We start from the raw sequence: 22,266 nt of genomic DNA, 5'->3' as shown, positions 1-22,266 counted from the left end.
TCCGAGCGATCTGGCCGTAGCACCGCCAGTGAGCGAGGGCCGGGGCAGCCCCGCGGGTCCGTGGGTGATACCCCCACTCAGAGCCCGGTGCAGGGTCACGGCCTCTGTCGCTGCAGCCCGAGCGAGCGGGCTGTGGCGGGCCGAGGGGGAGCCTCAGGTGGCTGTGGCAAAATAAGGAAGGTGTCAGCAAGGCTTTAAAAAGCTCGAAGGCTGCTAGGTGAAGGGCCGGGTGACCGGACCCGCCCGCCCCCGCGGGGAGCAGCGGGCCGCGGCGCGGGCCCCTTCCCGCACGTTCCGGCAGGGGCGGTTGATGCGGTGGCAGCCGCCGCCGCCCCAGCAGCGATGCCGGCCGCTCCGGGGCGGGCTCGGCGCTTCGCCACACCCCAAACCCCCCGCGGGAGGACACCGGGGGCCGCCCCGCGGCTCCTGGGCCTGTGGGCCGGGCGCCCCTCGCCGCCGCCCGGGCTCTCCCCGGCCCCGAAGGCTGCCCCCACCCCCTCGGCCTCCCGGCTTCCCCTCCCCTTCCCCTCCCCGTCCCTCCTCCCCGCCGGCGCCGGCCGTGCCCGCCTCGCTCCCCGCCCCGGCTGAGGGGCGGCTGCCGCTGCTGCTGCCGGCGGCGGCTGTGGGAAAATGTCCGAGCGCGGCGGCTTCTACCGGCAGGAGCTGAACAAGACGGTGTGGGAGGTGCCCCAGCGCTACCAGAACCTCACCCCCGTCGGCTCCGGCGCCTACGGCTCCGTCTGGTAGGTGCTGGGCGGCGGGAGAGGGGCCAGGAGCCGGCAGGTGCTGCCGGCCGGCAGCGGTGGGGGGCCAGCCCCGGCGCCGCCCCGCGGGGGCAGACAATGCCGGGGAGGTGGGAGGCCCGCGCGGCCGTGCCGAGCGCCGGGGGTCGTGTGCGCCGAGCGGGGCGGGCGCGGGGATGCCCGCGCGCCGGCGGCGGGGCCGGCCCCGAGCGTGCCGGGGCGGGGGCGTGTCCGCCGGGCAGCCGGGCTGTGTGGCGCGGCGCTGGAGCTCTCCCCGCCGGCCGGCGGCCCCGCGGGGCCGGGCCGTGCCTCGCCGTAACCCGGGCAACCGGGCCCGCCGCCGCCGGAGGGCGGCCCCTGCCGGCCTTCCCGCCGCTGCCCCCCTCAGGCCGCCGCGCCCGCCGCTCAGCCGACCGCGCCTCACAGGGGAGTTGTGAGGGTCGCCCTGGCTGCCCGCCGGGCCCGCCGCCCGCACCGCTGCCGGCGCCGCTCCCCAGCGCCAGTTAGAGCGAGCGAGCGACCGACCGCCGCCGGGCCGCTCGTAGGTTGATGCAGCTCGCGCCGGAGCGAGAATTGCCCTGAAGCCGGGAATCTTGCACAGTCATGGCGTGTCCAAGCGGGGAGGCAGCGGCCGGGCGCGGGGCACGGCTGTCGGAGCTCCCCTCCCTGCTGCCGGCCCCGGAGGGCTCACCGGCGGGCCGCGGCCCTGCCGGCCCCGGCCCCGGGCTGTGGTGGGGTACACCTTCCAGGGGGAGAGGCTAGCGGGACTGCCTGCGCGGGCCCGGGACACACACGGTGCGGGTGAATTCTGTCCTCAGAAACAATGGAAGAAGCCCCTGGAGCGGGGCCGTGTCGGCAGGGCAGGGGTCAGGCTGACAGAGGAGAGAGAGGGGCTTCACCCGGCGGTTTCGGGGGGAATCGCAGATCAGGGCAGATTGCCGCCCAGGGCCTTCGGCGTCTTAGGGCTGCGTAAGGGTTTGTCACATAAAACGTTTCCCTTTTTTTTGATAACTGCTATATCAGGTTTGCACTTTCGGGAACTCCCAGTGCAGATGGGGCTATTATTTTTGTATTTCATGCACGCTTAACTATGCTTATAAAAGCTTTGAATCAATTTTTGGAAATAATAGTGATGTTTAAGGGGTTTCTGAAAAAGAATCGTGTTTCTTTTGTAAGCTGGGTAAGTGGAATTACGTAAAAACAATCCATAACGGGCCTTTAAATAAACGTACTACACAAAAAAGATTTCTTTAGAACTTAACTTTTTGCCGTGGACTAAACTTGTGCAATAGTCATTCGCTTTTTTCTCCTCATAGGCAGACACCAGAGAACATTTACGGAGTTTCGTATTTGTTGCTTCCTTCTCTAGCTCTGTGAAATGCCCCAATTACATGTGAACTAGGAACATGCATTTTAAAAACTTCCAACAATCCGCAGAAACACTCCGGACTCGTGTGAAGTATCTCTGAAGTCTTCTCTTTTTTATTATTTCAGGCTTATGCTGGCAAAAGGGAAATCTATGCAAATATTGTGTGACTGTTGGTACCTGCATTGTAGTTAAGTATATAGTCCTGTGACTACCTGATGTGAAGAGTTTTGCAAGGACCTAGTTTGTTTAGACTACAAAATCTTAGTTTACTTTCTCCTCTTTTATTTTACAAACTAGGAGCTGGATATACAGTAGGAGAGTAACTATTCTTGTGTTCCAACTAAACCTGCATTTCTGGTTATTTTCCCTATTTATGCTGACATAGTTTTAAGGGGAAGACCTACTCTGCTGAATTTTGTAATGAGGTGTCAAGACTTTTGAGAAATTGTGAAGGAAGTGAAAACATGTGGTGGTTCACCTGCAGCACAGCTAGTGCTTTGTTTTTTTTAAACCATTAGTGTTGTTAATTCATTGTACTTACTTTTCTGTCTGCAAAGCCAAGGAAATCCTCCTATTTTATCAATGGAGAGGCCTAGGAAGCGGGATATAAAATGGAGACTGGAAGGTGCTATGGGAAAGGTTTAGTCTAAAATATACATGTAAAAACAGAATACAGCAATAAAATACTACTCTATATTAATAGCCTTGTTAACATCGATGAACTATAAACCCAAACAGAAGCTTGAATGTGAGGAGGAGGTCCATATCTCTCTCAGAAAAGCCATCTATTTTTAGTGTCTGTTGAAATTGATTTTTTTTTCCCTCTATGTGCATGTGCTTTACCCAGGAGACCCACGGGACACAATCATTCCCTTGAGTAATATGCTATATTGCTTTTGTGAGTAATTGTACTCCTGTTCAGTAAAATATCTAACAACATATTTAAGTCTTACAGAAACCACTGGAATTAAACAAATTCTTAAGTGCTTTGCTGAATAGAAGCCAAGGTCCTGAACTCCTAACACTGGCTTTAAAACAGGAACAAAGTTGTAACAAATCTTTTTCTACCTCAGTGAAACTCTTCTCGAGTCCTGCCCTTTTCTTTTTTACAGTAAATTATCAGTCACATCCAATAGACTTGTGCAACTGAAGTGATAACTGGTAATAAGAAACGTTGTAAATATATTTGCATTTAAGCTAACTTCTACTTGCCCTTTTTTTGCTTGCAGCTCAAAATCAATAAAAGAGTTTGTGTCAGGAGGCTGTGTTTTGGCCCAATTTACTGCCATTTCATAAGTCTAAGAGAATTCGTGTTTGGGTTAGTTTTTATATGCAGATGTATGAAATGTGCTATGGAGATAGATATTATTGTTTTAAAACAGATTCACTTTTAGAGAGGTATCTATATCAAGCACAGTGCTTTCCAGTATGTTTTTCTTTTTTTTTTTATTTAGATGTGGAATATGTAGAAAAAGCAAACCTTCTTTAGCATAAAGAGCTCTACTGCTTTTCTCACTTTTTTAAATGACACCTCATAAAGAACAGTCCTTCTTGGAAATCCTCAGAACTCAGCCACACTGCCAAGCAGAGTCACACTTCAGCATCTACGTGAACCACAGAGAGAACTGTGAGGTCTTTCCCTCAAGTATTTCACCCTTGCAGTATGTTTTGCGTTACTCTTGTATTATAACTCTGCAGAGGGCTTCCTTTTACCTGGGCTCTTTCCTATGACCATTCAAGCTCGTAGATTTTCTGTCATTTGCTGCTGTCAGATCTGATTATTTTTTTTAATTTAGGAAAAAAAATTAAAGCCCTGTGGAAGTGTGATGTGTGTATGGTAGTTTAATTACATTTAAAATGATCAATGGAGTCTTCAACAGTGCGTTTAGGTTAATTTTTCTTTTTTCAGGGGTTGTTTGCATACTAGCAAATATCAAATTTACATGCACAACTGTTTCTTTTGGAGTTGTTTTCTTTTTGTCCTATAGCTTTGCTTATCAAGTTGAGGTTTTTTATTAGACAATTATTTTAACACTTTGTCAAGCCAAAACTCAGTTAAATTTAAAGTTTTCTTGAAAAATGCATTTTCACGGTGTCCACCCTCAAGTTGGATTTATCTCTCATGGAAGTCAAATTGCTGGTTGACTCTTACAGACCAGGCACTATCCCTGCTAATTGTGAGTTTTAAAAACATTTGTGATTTTAAGTGCAGCATTTAAGCTGATAGCCATTTAGATGGGAAGCAAGCAAGCTTACTTTCACAAGGTAATCTTCGTCTACAACCATTTCGTTTCAGTTCTAGAGAAAAAAACAATTCATGTCTCAGATCAAACTGCATTTTAAACTCTTGTCCCTTGTGACTCTGCCTTTTAAATAAGACTTCTGGCTGTGTTTGAGTCTTTAAGCTGTCCCAGTGATGTTGCTTATAAATTGGACCTCTGGGTGCAGCATCTCTGCCTCCCTGCTGTTTTACCCTGGTAGGTCCGCTATGGTTTGGTACCTGTCTGCCTTTTGCTCTGGGAGCTGGTATTACCACATGCTTGAGAAAGAGCTTCATCTCTTCTTTTTTTAAAGACTTTTTATTATACCACAGATTATGTAACATGGATAGATTTTTTTTTTTTTTTGGTTTACTGGTGTTTTTTTTTTAAAGCCCGTATACCTCTTTTCATGCCAGCTCTTGTAAACTGTCTTCCAACCTACTTAGTCCTGTTTTTGCCCGGGAGGTATAGACGGCCTTCTGCAGCATGCTGTCTCTGATTGCTCCAACAGGTTGTTTTCCATTAGCATATTGCAAGCTCTGTGTTCTGCCTTCTTTGGAAAGAACAGACCTTGCAAGATGAACCAAAGTGAGTCCAGAGCTTCTTCCCAACTAGAAACTCCTGCGCCGTTTCCTTAGAGGCTGTTGGCATCAATAGTACTTATATCGTGCAGTCAGTCTCTTTTAATTTTAAGAGTATGCAGTGCCTAACACCATCTCGGGTGGCATAACACATTCTAAAAAAGAGGCCTGCTACCTCAGAGTGTAATGACACAGGCCTCAGTTTAAGGAAAGCAGGAAAGCAAAGCCTGCCTTAAGTCATTTACGCAATGCAGCACTTGAGTGTGTCCCTCTATCCTGCTAACTTTAAGTGCATGCTTAAGATCCATTAAGTTTTTGTCCGGGCTAATTTTGAGTAAAAATGGGGGAAGGTGGGGTGGTTCTGTTTTGCTTTGAGGAAGTACATGTGGAAAAATAGAGGCGGAAGGCTTTAATCCTGAAGTTTAACCCCTTCTTTCCCCCATCCACCCTGTCCTGTGCTTCTGGTTAGGTTGTCACTCACAAGTGTTTTGAGGGCAGTGGCTTCCAAGACTGGAACATAACATTGCTGATACTGTCCTTTTCACATTGAGGACCTCTAGGGAGATGCTGAGACAACTCAGTAGCGTGTGAGGTTTTTAAAAAGCTGATATAAATTGTCTTTGACTGAGAAAGAGAAATATTCCTTCAGCCAAGATTGTACTTGATGACTTTTGTTGAATGATAATGTTTTTCAAAGGCGTCTTTTACTTAGCTGTAGTGATATGAAGTATATGATTTCAACTATGAGATCAGGTAACTGGAGTTATGATATGTGTCACTGTAATATTACATGTTAGTTTAAATAGTAAATGCTGAGATAAGCTTTTAGAGTAGTAGTTACACACACCTGCTGTGTGTAAATACAGCTGGAAACTGGAGACCGTATAGATCTCTACAGGCTAAAGGCAGAAGCCCAAGCACATGTAGAGCCGGTTGATTTCAGTGGACTCTCTTTGGGCTCTTCCTCTTGCAGATTAGGTTTTTTGTTTCCTATGCAAATACAGGGGCTGAACTTAATCCTACATGTGTTTATGGTTACATTTTATTGGAAACATTACAAACTATATTGTTAAAATACTGCTGTTGAAGATCTGTTAGCAGTTGTCTATTTTTGGTATGCATCATTCAGAAGGTTTTGCAGATACTTACAATAAGCCCTTCTAAGCTTATGCAAACGCTTGCTTGAAAACTGAGTGAGAGATGAAGGCTGATAGGAGAGTCCAGTCAGAGGCAGGACACCTCTTAAGACTGAGTATATGTAATAACGATACTTAGAAACACAGCCTTGAAAGTGAGGTTGCAGTAGGGAGGAGAACTAAGTAAAAGGAGTTGCATGATCAGTGTTACAGGTTAGAAGGATCTTAGCAGCAGCATTGCTAGAATGAATGGATGAAAATAAGTGAAGCAACAAAAAATGTTGCGTAGTGAGAAAGACCCTCAGAGAAACATGATGAAGTAGCTAGTAGGAATGAAGACACAGTGGGGTTTGCAGCTACAAAGCCAAGGGAGGTCAAGAAATTTTGTGAAAGATACATGAAGGAAGATGGAAAAGTGTTTCTGAGTACTGGCCAGGGAGATTCACTAGAGAGATTGTTGAGAGTGGTTTTGTTGGAGTACTAGGATGAAATGCAGATTGCTCGTCATTCCTTTGTCCACTTTCATCCTGTGTATTTTCCAGCTGTTGGAACAGTGTAGTTACTGACTTTGGAAAGGAAAGGGAAGTGGGATGGTAATTAGTGGAGTCAAGGTTCCTATTTTAAATGAGAACGTCTAAGAATGCTTTTAATGAAGGAGACTGAATCAGGAAGGAGGTGTTTGTGGAGAAGGATGGAAAGGGCTGAGAATGGCTATGACAGAGATCTCTGTGTAGGATGCTGCCTCTAAGCCTGTGGAGTAGTTTGAGAGCAGATGAGAAACATCTCAATGTACCTGAGGAGGGTGGTAGAGGGAGTTGTAGGAAGGGTGAAGAAAAGGCAAGCTCAAGAAGTGGGGGAGACTGCTTTGTATTGTGCAGGTTTTCTTTCAGGAGGAATTAATGAGATCTTTTTTTTTTTTGGGGGGGGGCATGGGATGGAAGAGAGATGAGAGGCATGAGGTGAGCCAGTTGTGGCAGAAAGGCAGCAAGGATCATGGAATTACAGCCTTCTTTGTGGCTGTAGGAATACCTTAGCAGAATAAAAATTCTCTACAGAAGGTCTCTTCCATCCCTACTTCAATGTAATTTGTTATAATACACACCTTCCTGACGACATGATGCAGCAATGGCATAGCTAACTGCTTTCCTCTCCTGCCCTTGTTTGTGATTGTGATTGCAGTTGGCTAGGGGACACAGTCCCTGTTCCAGAGCCCTTAAAATCTTCGGGCCTGGCTGCTTCAACGCAGCTTCCCAAGGAGCTGTTTGCAATTTCAGAACCTATTAGCTAGTTGGTACCAAAAATCCAGTATCTTAGTTCTGTGTATACAGTCAGGAAGGGCGAGGGCATTTCAAAACCCCTACATGACCTGGGAACAAATTGCTACCATTTAATATTTTGGCTGTTGTAGAGAGAGAAAAAAACAGGAAATGTGAAGGAGAAGTGGGGGAGGAATAGGAAAAAGAAGGACAAGAATGTAAATGAGATTTCGTCTGATAGGTTTATGTAATGTATTGGAAAGCACCGGTGTTTTTCATGTTAAACTTTATAGCCAGATTAACCACGAGCATTTCTGGCTGTAGCTTCAAAGCCCACAATTTATAACTACCTGGCAGTCTTTTTTAATGAAATGCTGAATAGAATACATTTCTCATTAATAGTGTACTGGCTTAGTGGCAGCTGACAGATTTTCTTGTTTACATACTGACATTGGGCCTATAGGCTATCTAAAATACATGATTATTTTAGTATCTATGAGTTTGTTACACGTGCTGAGGAAGCTAACAGCTTATGACCCCAGCCTTCTGTATGTTTTTCTCATAAGCATGATTTTAAATGTTTTAAAATTATTTTAAAACTCCTACTGATATAAGTTGTACTGTGTGTAACTTCACCTAGCAAAGTGTGACTGCTCATCTGTAAAGTTATTTGAATATTTAAGCCACTGTGGAAACATAAGAGACAAATCAGAAAATAAAAAATAGCTTGTGGATTCAGAGGCTGATACAGCATTTTTATGATCCTATTGTTACATGGAAAGAAGACTGGTGATGTATTTACATGAACATATGGATAGCAATTATTTTTTAGTCTTTTTCAGTGTCTGCTTAAAAGTATGTACATATTTTAATGTTGGTTATGGAACAATTATGTTGAATATGTAAGAGAGATTTTTGTGCTTTTATATTTAGATTTAGTGGTAAATTAATCTGAGATAATTGACAGTGGTTGTACTAAAGCCAAAACAATTGATGCTAGTGCTCAGCATGATGTGTTGGAATAATATCCAAGTGATGGGATGTAATTTTACAATACAATAACCTGTCATCATCAAGCAAGGTTTTTTTTTTCTCTAATGAGGAGATTAACATATCATTTCAGAGCTGCCCATTACTCATCCTCCCACCTTTTGCCTTCATGCCATCTCATTTTTCTTAGCTTTCTTTCTGAAGTGGTGGTTTAGTAAACAAAAACACACTCTGTACCTTAAATCTAGCTCTTGGCGGGTGGAAATCACCAACTTGAATGTGCATAAAGTAACAAAACATTTATAAAGAAGAAACAAATGAACCATTTCCTGGGTTTACTTTGCTTAACTTAAGCTTACTGTGGGTGGCCTTTTTCTGTTGTTCTCTTGCTACATTGCCAGTAGCTATGATGGTCCAGTTTCTGGTATTGGATAGATGCTGTGTGTGCTTTTTTTCCAAGACTACTCTATATCTCAATAAAAAGTAGCTCTATTTATTAAAAAAAAAAAAGACCAAACAAAATAAAACTTGTATTTTAGAAAAGAAGAGCAAGATCCTGGAGAAGACCCAGAAGACAAAGATCACAAACTAAGCCTTGCAAACAAAAACCAAAATCCATGTTATTCATGTGATGACTTTCATTGACTTACATGACATTTATGAGAAATGTAAAAAGGGTTGTCATTCACTGCAGTTGTGGGGAACCCTGATTATATGATTAGGCACTAGAAAATGTCCCAGGGCAGGGTTCCTGTGTGTCCCCCTTTTCTCTCTTTACTTGCCAATGTGTGGTGCAGTAAGGGCTGCCTACCTCAATGATTAGGTTCTCTGTGTGTTGACCCCTCTTCCGTTCCTTCCCCTTAATGCTTGCTGACGTACACCCTTCTGCTGCTCTTAGTTGTTTCTCTCAGGATTTCAGGATCTTACAAATTAGGGGACATTTGTCCACAAGGAGGGTCATGTTTCCTGTAATGGAAAGAGTCAGCGGGTACATGAAAGGATGCTGAGGTCTATGGATAAGAGCTCAAAGTTGTGGCTGTACTAAATATGTGGCACAAATTCTTTGTACTTTCCATTTTGTTTTCTGGGTGTTACCTTCTTTCTTACCACATTTTCATGTGTTCTGGAGGAATGTGACCCAGTGAAGGGAGGAAACTTCTGTTGTGCTGCAGTGAAAGAAATAAAAATAGAAGCCTAGAACAATATGGGGAAAACCCAGACCCAGTATCATTGTCACATGGAGCAAATTTAAGGATCTGCTTGTGTACAGCATTCTCTCCAAGTTTGGTATAGTGTATCCAACCAGTTGTCAAACTTCTGATGATGTAGGGGTAACAGCCTCGCAAGCTGGGACATTGAATTATATAAACTAACTTGGAAAAGAGTGTTCTCTGTATTTTTTGCACTTATCCCCAAATGAATCACTTAGAATAAGTATACCTAATTATTTGTATAGATATAATGCTTCCACAAGCATAAAATCATACTTTGTAGACAACCAAAACCTTGTGGTTATCTGGGGTGATGGGGATGGAATATCAGCTGACACAGGTAACCTACAGTAAATGTGGAGTTCACTGCGGACACAAGACTGGCACCACATACAACCAGCTTGGGTCATGCCTTCATTTTCCATAGCTAGACCTCAGCTGGCTCCAGGAATGAAGAGAACTTGCTAGACCAAACACTGCACTCAAGCTGAACTTTTTCCAGGCATTTTGGGTAGTACTGTGCCTGGCTAATAAGCCCTTTCCGAGCCCAAAGCATTAGGAAGTTCAGGGACTGGCTGTAGTCCAAGGGGAGCAGTTGATCCCGGGAGGAGTTCTTCCTGCATGGGATACCGGAGTTTACTGAATAGGGTATGAGTTGGCTCCGTGCGTGGTTTGTTAGATTGGGCTCCCAACAGCAGCCCTCCTGCTGTGGAAGCAAATTTGATCCTGAAAGCTAAGTAGCCATAGCTGAATAGCGTGCTCCTAATCCCAGAAGCCCTGAAGAGTCTGAGCAGGCTGCGCACATGAATGGCTTGTCTGTCCAGTATTACTGTTCTGCAACTGCAGAGGATAAACTCTCTGTTGGTACTGGGGAAATGACTGTATGTACAGCCATGTTTATAAACATCAGCTACTAAAAATCCATGCCCCATCAAAACTCATGAAGTTAGCAAGAAGCTGTTAAAATCCTGTGCTTTTTCCTCCTGAGTTTCTGGACTGCCTTAGCTTCCTATGTTCAAACTTCTCTCTGAAAACTTAAGAACTGGGAAAATGTGCATATAAATAGAGATTCATATTTCATCTAGTGGAACTTCAATAGAATTATTAAATACAAGAGTTGACAACACTGAAAAGGTAGGTCTAATTTAAGCAATGATTGAAAATCACACTAAGCAAAAGTCTCTAATCTGTGTGAAAATGATGCTATCCCTGTAAGCAGAGCAATGGCTTTTTATCCTTGATCTTAGAAAGGACAGACAGCAAAAAATGTGTCATAACTGCAAAGGGTTCTGGGTCAAGAACGATCATATCTGAAAAAGCTATTGCTAAGATTGTTACAAAGTTGTTTCTTGTAAACTAAAATGGTAATAATTGTGTTTCTTTTTAAATTATGATAGAAAGTCTGTCTAAAGTGGTGTTCCCATATTCTATCGAGGCATGTGAGCATACTGCTTAACGATGGTGTCAGAAATACTCACTGATGATATGCAATTAAAAAGTCACTTATTTTCACTGCCTACATCAAATTAAATACTAACAGTAAAGAATAGATTAGAGATGGGAGATGATATCCCTTTGCAAGTATCAAATTTTATCTCTATTTTACTATTCTGTCCAGCTACATGAGGTAGCATAATAATCAGAGGTAAGACACCTCAGAATAAGTAGTTTCAAAGAAACTCAGGAAACAGTAGCTGAACCATTGGAAGGATGATTTGTTTCTGGGTGTAAGTGAGTATAAACAAGGTATAAACACAAGTGGTTGGCCAAAGCTGAAGCCTGTAGAAAATAAACTTGCAAAAGACAGAGGTGCTGTAGGTTGCTGGCAGTTGTTTGTAAGGTGATGCGAACACCAAGAGACTGTCAGAGAAGCCTTCTCTGGTCTAGATGCAGAGGTGGGGAGGGTGTGAGTTGGGTGTCATGCAAGGTAAGGGAAGGTGAGGGCCTCTAATCCTTTTCTTCCCTGTTAAATCCAACTAGTTAACAGCATGGATTGGGTTTTTGTAAGAAGATATATCGAATCATTTTAGTCAGGCTGGTTACAGCCCCCCAAGGAAGGGTTTGCAGGTGCCAAGCACAGGTGGGCCCATATTTTCACCGTGACTGGGACCAGAGATGCCCTATCCAGGGACTAGTCTGAAAGCTGAACATTATTGGGGAAATCACACAGAAAGAGCAGCAGTTCATCCTGCCACCTAACAGTTTACTCAGGGGACGATGAAGGATTCAGGGGACAACCCAGATTGCAGCTATGATGATATAATAGCAAGAGGGGGAGACCGAGTCTAAAGTAAGAGGCGTAAGTGTACATGGGGAGGAATGCAGGCAGTGGCATACCGCTTGCAAAATGTGATCACAGAGGCAGTAGCGGAGATCACAGATGCAAGTCATCGTCAAATCTGACAAACAAGAGAGTTCAAACAACATGAAATCTATATTTTTGAATGCTTTGCTGTTAATAACTTGAATTATGATGATGGTAAACCAGGCAAGGAAAGAGCCTGAAGGCATTAGCTCTCATTATCATTTGGTACAGTTTCTTGACTGTGGAGGAACTCATTTAAACCAAGTCAATCCCTGGCCTGCGCAGCTTCAGTTCATGATTTCCCATTGGAGGTCCCAGGACTCAAGTTGACATTTTTTTTCCTCTTTTTTTTTTCTCCTCTCTCCTTATGTGCTTCCATCCTGGGTCTAAAAAGCTGCTGTCATAAGAATTACTGAAGGTAAAAAAAATAGTGCTTTATACCATCTGAAAGCATTGCAGCCTTGAGTCATATGGAGGGTAAAAAGCAATCCATCTTAAAGATCAGCGGTTTTTAAACCCCTGAAACCCACATTTGACCTTAGAATTGGGAGGAGAGGCATGTTTGTCATGATAACAGGATTTAAAACCTAATTCCTCCTAGCCTTGTATAATGTACACAGTATTTCACAAACCGGTACAAGCATGAGTGGGAAGGCTTGTGAATTACCAGAAGAGCTGAGATGTTAAGCACAGACTGCAGTTCTGGGCAATGTTATTTATTTATCTGGATAAACATTTCCTTTTTCACTGGAAAAAAGTTGGAAAGGATATAGAGAGTATGTATTTGTAAGACTTGGTGGTGTTCTCCAGTGGCTTCATCGGCCAGGATTACTCACAGGGCAATTATATCTAATCTTGGTTACATTAAAGCTAAGCATTGGCCTCCTTTTTATTTCTTCAGATTTACTTGTGCAACCTTCATGTTGTCCCCGTGACTAGTCATGTGGAATTTAAGATATCTCTGTTGTCAGTTCTTCTCACGCCGTTCATTCCTTGAGCTGCTCCACATGTTTGAGCAACACAGTGTCCTCGTGTCTGAATAACTGTGTCCTTACCCTACTGTTGGAACAAGTATCTCTGTCGTATCCCTTACACCCACTCCTCAGAGTGATACCAGCCTTCTCCTTCTTCCTATGCTTTCTTTCTTCTGCTCAGGGAATGCCCTTCCTGAGGTGCTCAGCAAAGCCACAACCCACTACACCTTTAAAACTTCCCTGAAGATCCACTTCTGTGATGCTTGCAAGAAACTAGCTAAGTAATCTGCTTATCTATTTCATTTATCTCATGAGTGACTCAGTCCTTCCGTGGTGCCTGCAAGAAACTTGTTGATTAAATCTACTTCCTCTTACTCTGTTTTTATCAAATAAAAACGTTGCTGGGTTGTGTCCTGCATTGGCCTTCGTGGAGGTTGGGTGAATTCTAAGATAACTGGATCACGATCGCCTTTCAGATGCCACTCTGTTCTTCCTGCCCATTTGTTGCTTGTATCCTTTGTTGCTTCTCATTAGAAACACCACCTTGTCCTCCAGCTGCCTGCAAATGAAGAGGCTTTGCTCTTCACTTGGCTCTTCATGACTTTAGCAGAGCCCCAAATATGTGTAGGAGCCCACCTACTTGGGCCTGATTATAGGCTTGGTGTATTAGTTTGGGAACTACTCCAGACACCATCAATGCTTTTTGTCTCTAGCAGGTGTTCCCTGCCACAGTTTGCACCAGTATCTAAAACAGTGTTCATAAGGAGCTAATAGCATTTGGTGTTGCTGTTGTCATCCTACTCCGTACATTTTTCATGTTATCTAATTTTTGTGTTTGTAACTCCAAAAGTTCTGTAAGATAAACGTGTGTGAAAGTTCTCAACTTGCTAATGCTCTCTAGCAAGTGTAGATAGTGTTATCCACACTTTAAACAGAGAATTTCAAGGTATTTTAATTGAACACTATTTTACCTTAATGGATAAGAGTAACAATTTAAAGAAAAAAATTTTCTTCTAAGAGAAGGTAGCAAACTGAACCCTTTTATAATTGTACTGTGTAGTGTCATGAAGTAATACATACAGGGATCATTTTTGTTCCTGTGCTACATAACAGGCAGCATTTATTTGTGGCTTGTTGTGCTTGTCATGTCTTTCTAATGCACAGAAACCAGTCTCCCTTTTGTGCAAATGGTAATGTGTGTATTTAGTGTCCTCTTCAGTGGGGCATCTCCATCTGTATGAAGTTAAGCACATGCTGTGTGTCAGCAGGATACTTGGGCTGGAGTGTAAGACATGTACCCTTTGTTCACTTGTTACCAGCATTTCCCAAGGAAACTATGGCCTTGGCTATGTCAGCATCCTAATTTGATACCAGTTTTGCAGCATTATTGTCTAGCAAGCTAGTGGTCACATAGGTAATTAATATTGCTAGACACAATGGCAGCATTCCTCTAATTAGTAAAGACTCCAGTTTGTTCAGTAAGACCTGGAGTTTGGATTCCCATATTCCCTACGAGCCTTGCCTTGGAGCTGGAGGCTGGAGCAGCTGCACTAACGGAGCTAATTCTCTGGTTACTTTTCCTGCCATATGGGGAACGGTTACCTGGGGATGAGTCCTGAATGTTATCATAAGCGTTAGTAATTTGCTAGGTGGAAAACAAGGGAACTGTCTTTGAATACTCAGTTACTGCTGACCAGCTCCCCCGGTTGCAGTCCCTGAGTAGGAGGTGAAAGAGGGCAAAGGAAGGAGTAAGACCCCCCCCCCAAGGGAGTACAGGTTTCTCCAGTGAGCTAGCTGAGAGCGTTGAAGACATGCCGTCAACGTGGACTTTTTCTTTTCCTCTTCTAGTTCAGCTTATGATACCAAAACAAGACAGAAGGTGGCAGTAAAAAAGCTTTCAAGACCTTTTCAATCACTTATTCATGCGAGGAGGACCTACCGAGAGCTTAGATTGCTTAAGCACATGAAGCATGAGAACGTAAGTGGAGAGTGAGTTCTTTCCCTTTGGATTTTTATGACAAAAGTTTGCAATATAGGCTTAATTTCAGTTAGGTACAATCTTTTTTGAAAAGTCTATGCAACTCTGCAGCTACTCAAGGTACCTGGACCTAGCCATCTTACGTGTAATGAAGTCACTTTACTTTAAAGTAGAGGCTTTTACTAAAAGGCTGCCTTTTTCTAATTTCATCTTGAAGATGCAGCTAACGAAATCCAAAACAAATGGTCCTACTCTTCTCTAACTAAAGTAATAGAAGTGTTCTGCTCACTGCTGTTGGATGTTCTTGAAACATCAGTCCAGGAAAACAAAAACCTCAAACACGCTTTTGCTGAATTTGGATTCTGTTGAGAAATTAAGGGCAGATACTCTCATTTAAATTAACAACAGTGTAATATCTAGATGAAAGATAGTAGAACTTTAAGCCCCAAATAATTGAGTACTCTTCTAAGTTTACATAGCAAACAGTTGATTTCAGTGGGAGTATCCACCTGCTTAAAAGTAACTTGATGAATTGAAGCCAGAACAAAATACAGTGGATTGAAAAGTATCCTGGAGAAAGATGCCAAAAAAGTTAAACAACAACAGAACAAGATAACCCATGAAATTGTGCATAATCTTAAGTATAACAAGTGTATAAGCCATGATTCAGCTTTTCTGTAATGAGTCGTTACTTTTCCTGCCTTTATTTCTGATTGTCTAAAGTCTTTTTGTAATTACTTTTTGTAATTAATGTAATTTTCTGTTGGTCATGGAGATAGCTGAGGCTATACCTGTATAGACCACCTATTGTGCCAGTTATACTAAGTTTTCAGGATGACCATATATCATATTTTTGTAAGTTTCATCCCAAAAATGCTAAGCACTGTCAACACTAATTACATGTTGCTTTACAGATTTCTAAAAATAAAATGTCAATTCCCTCATCTTTCAGGTTATAGGATTGCTAGATGTTTTTACACCTGCAACATCAATAGAAAATTTTAATGAAGTGTAAGTAAAATTTTAAAATCATTCTGACTAGTTAGTAAGGATGTACCACATTGGTTTTAAAAAGGAAGCATGTACTTTTCTAACAGACTTGCAGGCACAGTTGGCTTTGTGTGAAGAACCCTAATAAATCTTTTTGCAACTTTTCCACAAAAGAGGAGGCAGGAGGATGGGCCTCATTTTTGTACTTTTTTGAATGATAATTAATAATATTATAGGTATATGGTAAATGGTTTGATGCTGCATAAATGCCAGTAAACTTAAAACTTTTTCAGTTCAATTATGTGTTAGCTGTAGATTATTTTTTCACAGCTAGATGGGATATTTCGGGAATGCAGGAAAGTATTCTGCTGGTTAACTGAGACAAGGTAAATTTAGGCTAGATTCCTGACTAACCTAGGGCTAGGTGTATTTTTGTGTTATGCAAACATACAGTTTATGCTGAGTTCCTCTTGGTTTACATCATGTATAAACACTTAGGTAAACAATTTAGCAGAAGAAATAGTAATTAATATATATTTTTGTCTCCATGGAAAACCCCTTTGACTCTGGGGCAAAATTAAACAAATGGGAACTGGGTATGATAGATGCATACATTTGTCCCAGCACTGTTTTTGGAAAAGAATCAATGTTTCTGCAAAATTTGTCAAAAAATTAAACTTCCAGTGGGGGCAGGGAGGGAAGTTACATAAAACACTTTTATTTCAACCAATCCAATGTTAATCTCCATCATCAGATATTCCGGGTACTGTAGTTTTATTGCGTCAGGCCCCCACTTTGATGTTGGATGAGGCTTCCTATTCATCTCAAAATAGGATGCGTTCTCCCCTCACTGAACTGCTGTAGTGTGTCATGGAGAAAACAGAGATAAAAGCTTTTCATGTACTGTAAGGATTTTTCTTTTTCGTTACATTAAATCTCATAGCTGTGATTCCATTATTAAAGCTCATAGCTGATTTAAAGGGCATAAACTGTGTATTAGTAGAAAATGGAAAAGGAACCTACATGGAAGTGTGTAGTTAGTCTTTGGATGTGCTGCTTTTAGAAGGATTTACGTTCTGCCATTCTTACATGAGGTGTTTCTTTGTTTTCTTCTCTCTGTTTTATTTTCACAGATACCTTGTGACAAATTTAATGGGTGCTGACCTGAATAACATTGTGAAGTGCCAGAAGTTAACAGATGACCATATACAGTTTCTCATCTATCAGTTGCTTCGAGGTCTTAAGGTACTGGCTGAATGCAAGAGTTTTGGAGTCAGCAACCGAAATGTTGTAGTACCAACTGGTTCTCTGTAGTGACAGTACTTAAACACTTTTTTTTAATGTCTTAAGACTGCACAGATAGCAATCATTTCAAAAATTATCAGATTGTTTTTCTAACTGGAAATAAAACCCCAAGCCTGCCAATGTTTACATGTGCAATACATGTGAATACTCCCCTTGAACATTAACTTTAGATCAGTGTCTATTTAAATTATTATTGAAAGAGAATGACTTGCTATATCTCAAGTGAACATGTTCTGTAGCGCACAGTGTGTGTTTTAGACACTTCACCTGTCACGAGAAAGTAGTGAAAAAACTTCTGAAGAATGTGAAATTGTTAAAGAACGATATGGCAAGTAACTCACATTTGTACTTTGAAAGACATGAGCCAGTTTGAAAATCTGTGGCCCTGATTTTTGTAGAAAGCGTCACATGGGTGAAGAAATAACCAAGTTAGTTGGGTTCTTTGGGAAATGTCTGGAAGTAGAAGTTTATCCTAGCAATGTACACGATCACCTAGGATTTACGCTGCCTGTAAAGTCATTGTTTCCTTTAATTGTACCACTTAAAATTTATACAGTTAGGTAACGCAGGCAATTGGCAATGAAACTGTAGCAAAATTTTCTTCCAAATAATTACAATATATATAATTTTGCTGACATTAAACATAGGTGTCTGTAAACAGGAGAAGATGTAGAAAATGCTTCCCATTACTAGGTGATAAGCATTTTCTCAGACCAGTGTTGATTTTTCACAGGGATAAGCAAAAAGAAAAGAGAGGGGTCAGCTGCTTTAGTAACTAACTTAACAGTAATTGATATTTTAGACATGGAAAATAACTGTATTTTTGAAAGCAAGCTGTGGTAAATACTGGCTCTGACATATACTTATTACATGATTTTCAGCAAGTCACCTTGTGCCTGAGACAGTAATTCTTATTCATGCACACAGGTTCTGTCAATGCAAGTGCAGATTTTAGTGAATAAAAATTGCAGAACTGAGCCCTTAATTGCTTTGTCTCATTTACTTAAGTTAACAGCTTAATTAGGAAGATGGATTCTGGAATTAATTATGCATCTTGCGGTTTTGAATATAAGGCTATGTTGTGTCAGAGCTAAATAATAGTAAGAGTTGTGCTCTCAAGTGAGTATTAATTTCAGAAATGCACTCAGGTGCATTTCTGGCTCTGTTTCAAAGGGGAGGGGTTGATGGTGGCTCATCTCTTCTGGAATTGAAATTTCATGTCTCATTAGTTGAAGAACATTTGATCATATATAAATCCTCGCTTACATCCATGCTGGAGTCATTACAATGTGTATTCGCATACCTGAGTAGGCTTTGGGCTTGCTGGTGGGTGTGTTCAGCAGCACGGAGCACAGGTTTTGTGCCCTGCAGAAGCTGTCTGAGCAGACAGAAGCGTTTGCGTGGAGCTGCATAGTTTGGCAGGCTCCTGAGCTGGCTGGTAGAGGACTGCTTGGTGGCACTGAGAGGAGCTGTTGGTATTGTCTCAGCAGAGCAGGGACACAGCTCCTTCTGTCGCAAGCAGTGGTTTGGTTTCCTCTTCATTCAGCTGCTCGCAGCTGTTGTGAGGAGCGCTCAGGGCTGGCCTTGCCCTTCTGATAAACAGTGTGTAGTTCTGGAACAAGAAGAATGCCCTTGTGTTTTCTTTGGGTTTTCCCAGTTGATATACAGGTTTTGCGTGTAATCTCTGCTCCTAAAAAATGTGAATTCACCTCTAGAGAAAAGAAGAGAAGGTTTTCAAGGTCTTGCTGATCCTGGTCAGTAAGATCATAGACCAATTGGCTATTAATCCTAAGAAGTGAACGATAGGCAATTACAGAGTAAGATTTTCTCAATCTTTGAGTTTTAATGTTTTATGTAAAATAGCAGAAACACTAAATAGCCACTGAAATACTGCTTTGGGTCCCTGCTTTGAAAGTGGACCTGAAGTAATGCTGTGGCCTAGGTGGGTATTTTGGTCACTAACCTGTCCCAGGGTGTGAGTATCTCTCACCCACATTCAGCATTCACAGTTTGGGAAGGTGACTTACATCATCTAGGAGTCAACCATACTGCTCCCTAGGCCACTGACTGCACTGAGCCACTTGCTGATCAACGTGGACATCCAGATAAGACTGGAACAAATTCCAAATTGTAAGAAACTTTCAACAGAAGAATCACTGCAACTGCTGTCTTTTATGGTAGAATCTACTCTTCATGGTTACCTTTCTTGAAATATCCAGCTCTGGATAAGACAAAACAAGGAGGTTTTGACATTTATCATAACTCCATTTGATCTGAAATTGTAGTGTGACATCTTTTCTGTATATAAAACAATCAGTCTCAGAAACAAAAAAATAACACAAGTGATTTATACTTTCCTTCACCTCTAACTTCAAATCTTACCTTTTTTTTTCCTTTTTGTTTCACAGTATATTCACTCAGCTGGAATCATCCACCGGGTGAGTTCACTCATTGCGATAATAAAAATGAATGGAGTGTGTCCCTCTGTGCATCAAATGTGTGTTACTAAGACATAGTTACAATATACTTTGAAAGGTTAAAATCGTGCTTGACTAACTCTCTCTGTTCTGCTACAGGACCTGAAGCCCAGTAACCTAGCTGTAAATGAAGACTGTGAATTGAGGGTGGGTATGCTGTTGTAATGAAGAATGTTGTAAAAGCTCTCAAGTTGACAGTATTTTGAGAAAACACTAGCAACCATTTTTATTTCTGATTCCATTACTTTCAACTGTTTGCTACTGTTGCTCCCCTGGCATAGAAAACACATTTCCATGAACATGTGTTTTCTCCCAAGTGTTAATTTAGTACCTCTGCAAAATGTTCATCCTTAGTTCCTTGCAGATGGTACATAGGCTAATAATTTGGCCCATGAGTGAGTACTTAACTGAGTATATCTTAAAAGTTTGACCTGTGATATGTATCTACATCTGCCATGTTTAGATAAAGCCTTGTAACAACTTTCATTGTTATATCTACAGAATATACAAGCTAAGTTAAATAGTGATATGAAAAAAGCTACCGGTATTACCAGTTACATGACCAGTCACAGGCAGTAAAAAAGGAAGGCAAACAAACCCCAACCAAAAAGAACCCTGTAATCCACACTTCTCAAATGCTATTTTAATCTACACGTCTATAGAAACACATATCTTTGTGCATCTGTGTGATACAATATTACATAATAAACATGAGACTCTGGAGAAGGAAAAGATGTCTTCTAGCCTTTAAGCCTAAGAATGAGAAATTTAGCATTTCCCATGACAGCCAGAAATGTCTTTCTCCCTGTGACTGAAACTCTGATGTAATCATTTTATTCCAGCTGCGAGGGATTTAAGATTCCAAATACTACAAGATCAGCAAAAGATCATAATAGTGAATAAGAGCAGTGCAGTTAGGTTCTCACTCTAATCCGGATCTGTGGTGAGAAACTGTAGTTCCTGTTTGGTTTAGTGACACTTGCAGATGCTGAGCAAGTTTCATGATTACCCCTTTAATGTCTTCATGCACGTATGTTCAGCATCTGTGAAATTTCATGGGTCATCTGGGTCTGATCATGCACTCTAAAATGTGTGATTTATTTCTGTACTGTGAGTAAAGGAGACTTTTAATCTTTTTTTCTATTATTATGGTATCTGTGCACCTCCCTGCCTAGCATTTGTTCCACTGCTTTTTGTTTTGTTTGTATTTCTAGCTTTACTTCCTCTGATACCAAATTATTTTCTACTAGAACAAACTAGTGGTTATTTCCAGGTACAAACACAAGGGAAATAGAAGCAAAAAGAAGGGAAACGTGTGCGTGAACATTTGACAGAAGGGGTCAGCTATTAAAGAAAAATATTGCCAAAACCCTTACAGACATAAGGGCATTAGTGTTGGAGTTTCACGCCATTATTTATGCCTTGTTTGCCTCATGCTTTTATTTTTTCTTATTTAAGAAATAAATAATGCTTTTAAAGTATATTAGAAGTAAATATGTTAATGTGTTATTTATATCTTAATATTTTTCTTTAGGCTTTTTATATCTTTAAATTGGATTATAACTGAGGAATTTTGAATGATACTCTTTTTCTTACTCCCAATGAAAATAATTAGCCATCAGCTTAATAAATAATCCTGGATCTCATCATGGGAAGTTGCCACTGATCTTAGTTCACATTTCTATTTGAAGAGCTGCTAACTAGCTCAGATGACTGACGTAATGAACAGCACTGAGGCTCAGGTGGTACCCTTTCACATCAGTCTCTCTTAGAGTTAGGGATACCTTTTAGCTCCAAAATTAGTAGGACATAGACTAATCAAAAAAACAGAAAGCAAAGAAATGAGCAGGAAAAATTTAATTGAAATAACTTCCCGTCAATGTAAACTTAGCAAGGGAGAGCATATGGGGGGGAACATTTGGCTATCAAGCCTGTGAGTAATACGTGTACCTAAACAGAGCTCCTTTGTTGTTTCGGTGGGGGAGTTCTACCGAAAACAGATGGTACATGATTTAAATCTACCTTGTTACACAGGATATATGTTTCTCTCCTAGTGGCATCGGAATGATGTGTGATTTGGGTAAATGCTTAGATAGACGTGAGAGGGAAACAATTCTTCAGATTTGTGATCAGCTCATGTGGTCTTTAAATGTTTAAATGGCCAGTGGCACTTGCCGTTGGCATTTTACACAAACATTTGCAGTTGATAGTTTTTCATTTTTTATAGCAACAGTGCTTATTTTTAGCAAACGAATGTCAGCGGAAAATTGAACTTGAGGCAAAATGTACAGTTCACCTTAGAGGACAAAGGGCCAGGCTCATTGCAGTGGAAGCATCTTTATGCAGACCCATAGGCTGCAGGGATACAGCAGGGAGAGCAGATGAGCTTGTCCGCAGAGCATTGCTGGTTTACTTCACCGATAGTGGGGGACTATGGATAAACTTAGAAATGAGTAATGGGGAAAATCAGTACCTATAACAAAAGTGAAAAGGGATTTTTTTAAATTATTATTTATTTTATCTTATTTTATTTTTATTCTGTAGATTTTAGACTTTGGTTTAGCACGACAAACTGATGATGAAATGACCGGATATGTTGCAACGAGATGGTACAGAGCTCCAGAAATTATGTTAAACTGGATGCACTACAATCAAACAGGTAAACTGTGAAGACTTGCGTTTTGCTACAG

The 22,266-nt window shown here is 41.7% G+C and overlaps 1 protein-coding gene across 2 annotated transcripts in view; it reads left to right on the top strand.

Moving 5' to 3' along the window:
• The first annotated feature begins 630 nt into the window (after positions 1-630).
• Positions 631-22,266, top strand: part of MAPK11 (mitogen-activated protein kinase 11) — a 35,575-nt gene continuing 13,939 nt past the window's right edge. For both annotated transcript variants that reach the window (XM_059817355.1, XM_059817354.1), the window contains exons 1-7: positions 631-743; positions 14,675-14,804; positions 15,757-15,815; positions 16,928-17,039; positions 19,508-19,537; positions 19,676-19,723; positions 22,121-22,235. In XM_059817355.1, the coding sequence (XP_059673338.1) occupies positions 631-743; positions 14,675-14,804; positions 15,757-15,815; positions 16,928-17,039; positions 19,508-19,537; positions 19,676-19,723; positions 22,121-22,235 (607 nt within the window). The remainder of the gene's footprint in view (positions 744-14,674; positions 14,805-15,756; positions 15,816-16,927; positions 17,040-19,507; positions 19,538-19,675; positions 19,724-22,120; positions 22,236-22,266) is intronic.

The sequence above is a fragment of the Gavia stellata genome, chromosome 4, assembly GCF_030936135.1.
Source record: "Gavia stellata isolate bGavSte3 chromosome 4, bGavSte3.hap2, whole genome shotgun sequence".
Taxonomy (NCBI): domain Eukaryota; kingdom Metazoa; phylum Chordata; class Aves; order Gaviiformes; family Gaviidae; genus Gavia; species Gavia stellata.
This window is presented reverse-complemented; position numbering and strand designations above follow the sequence as displayed.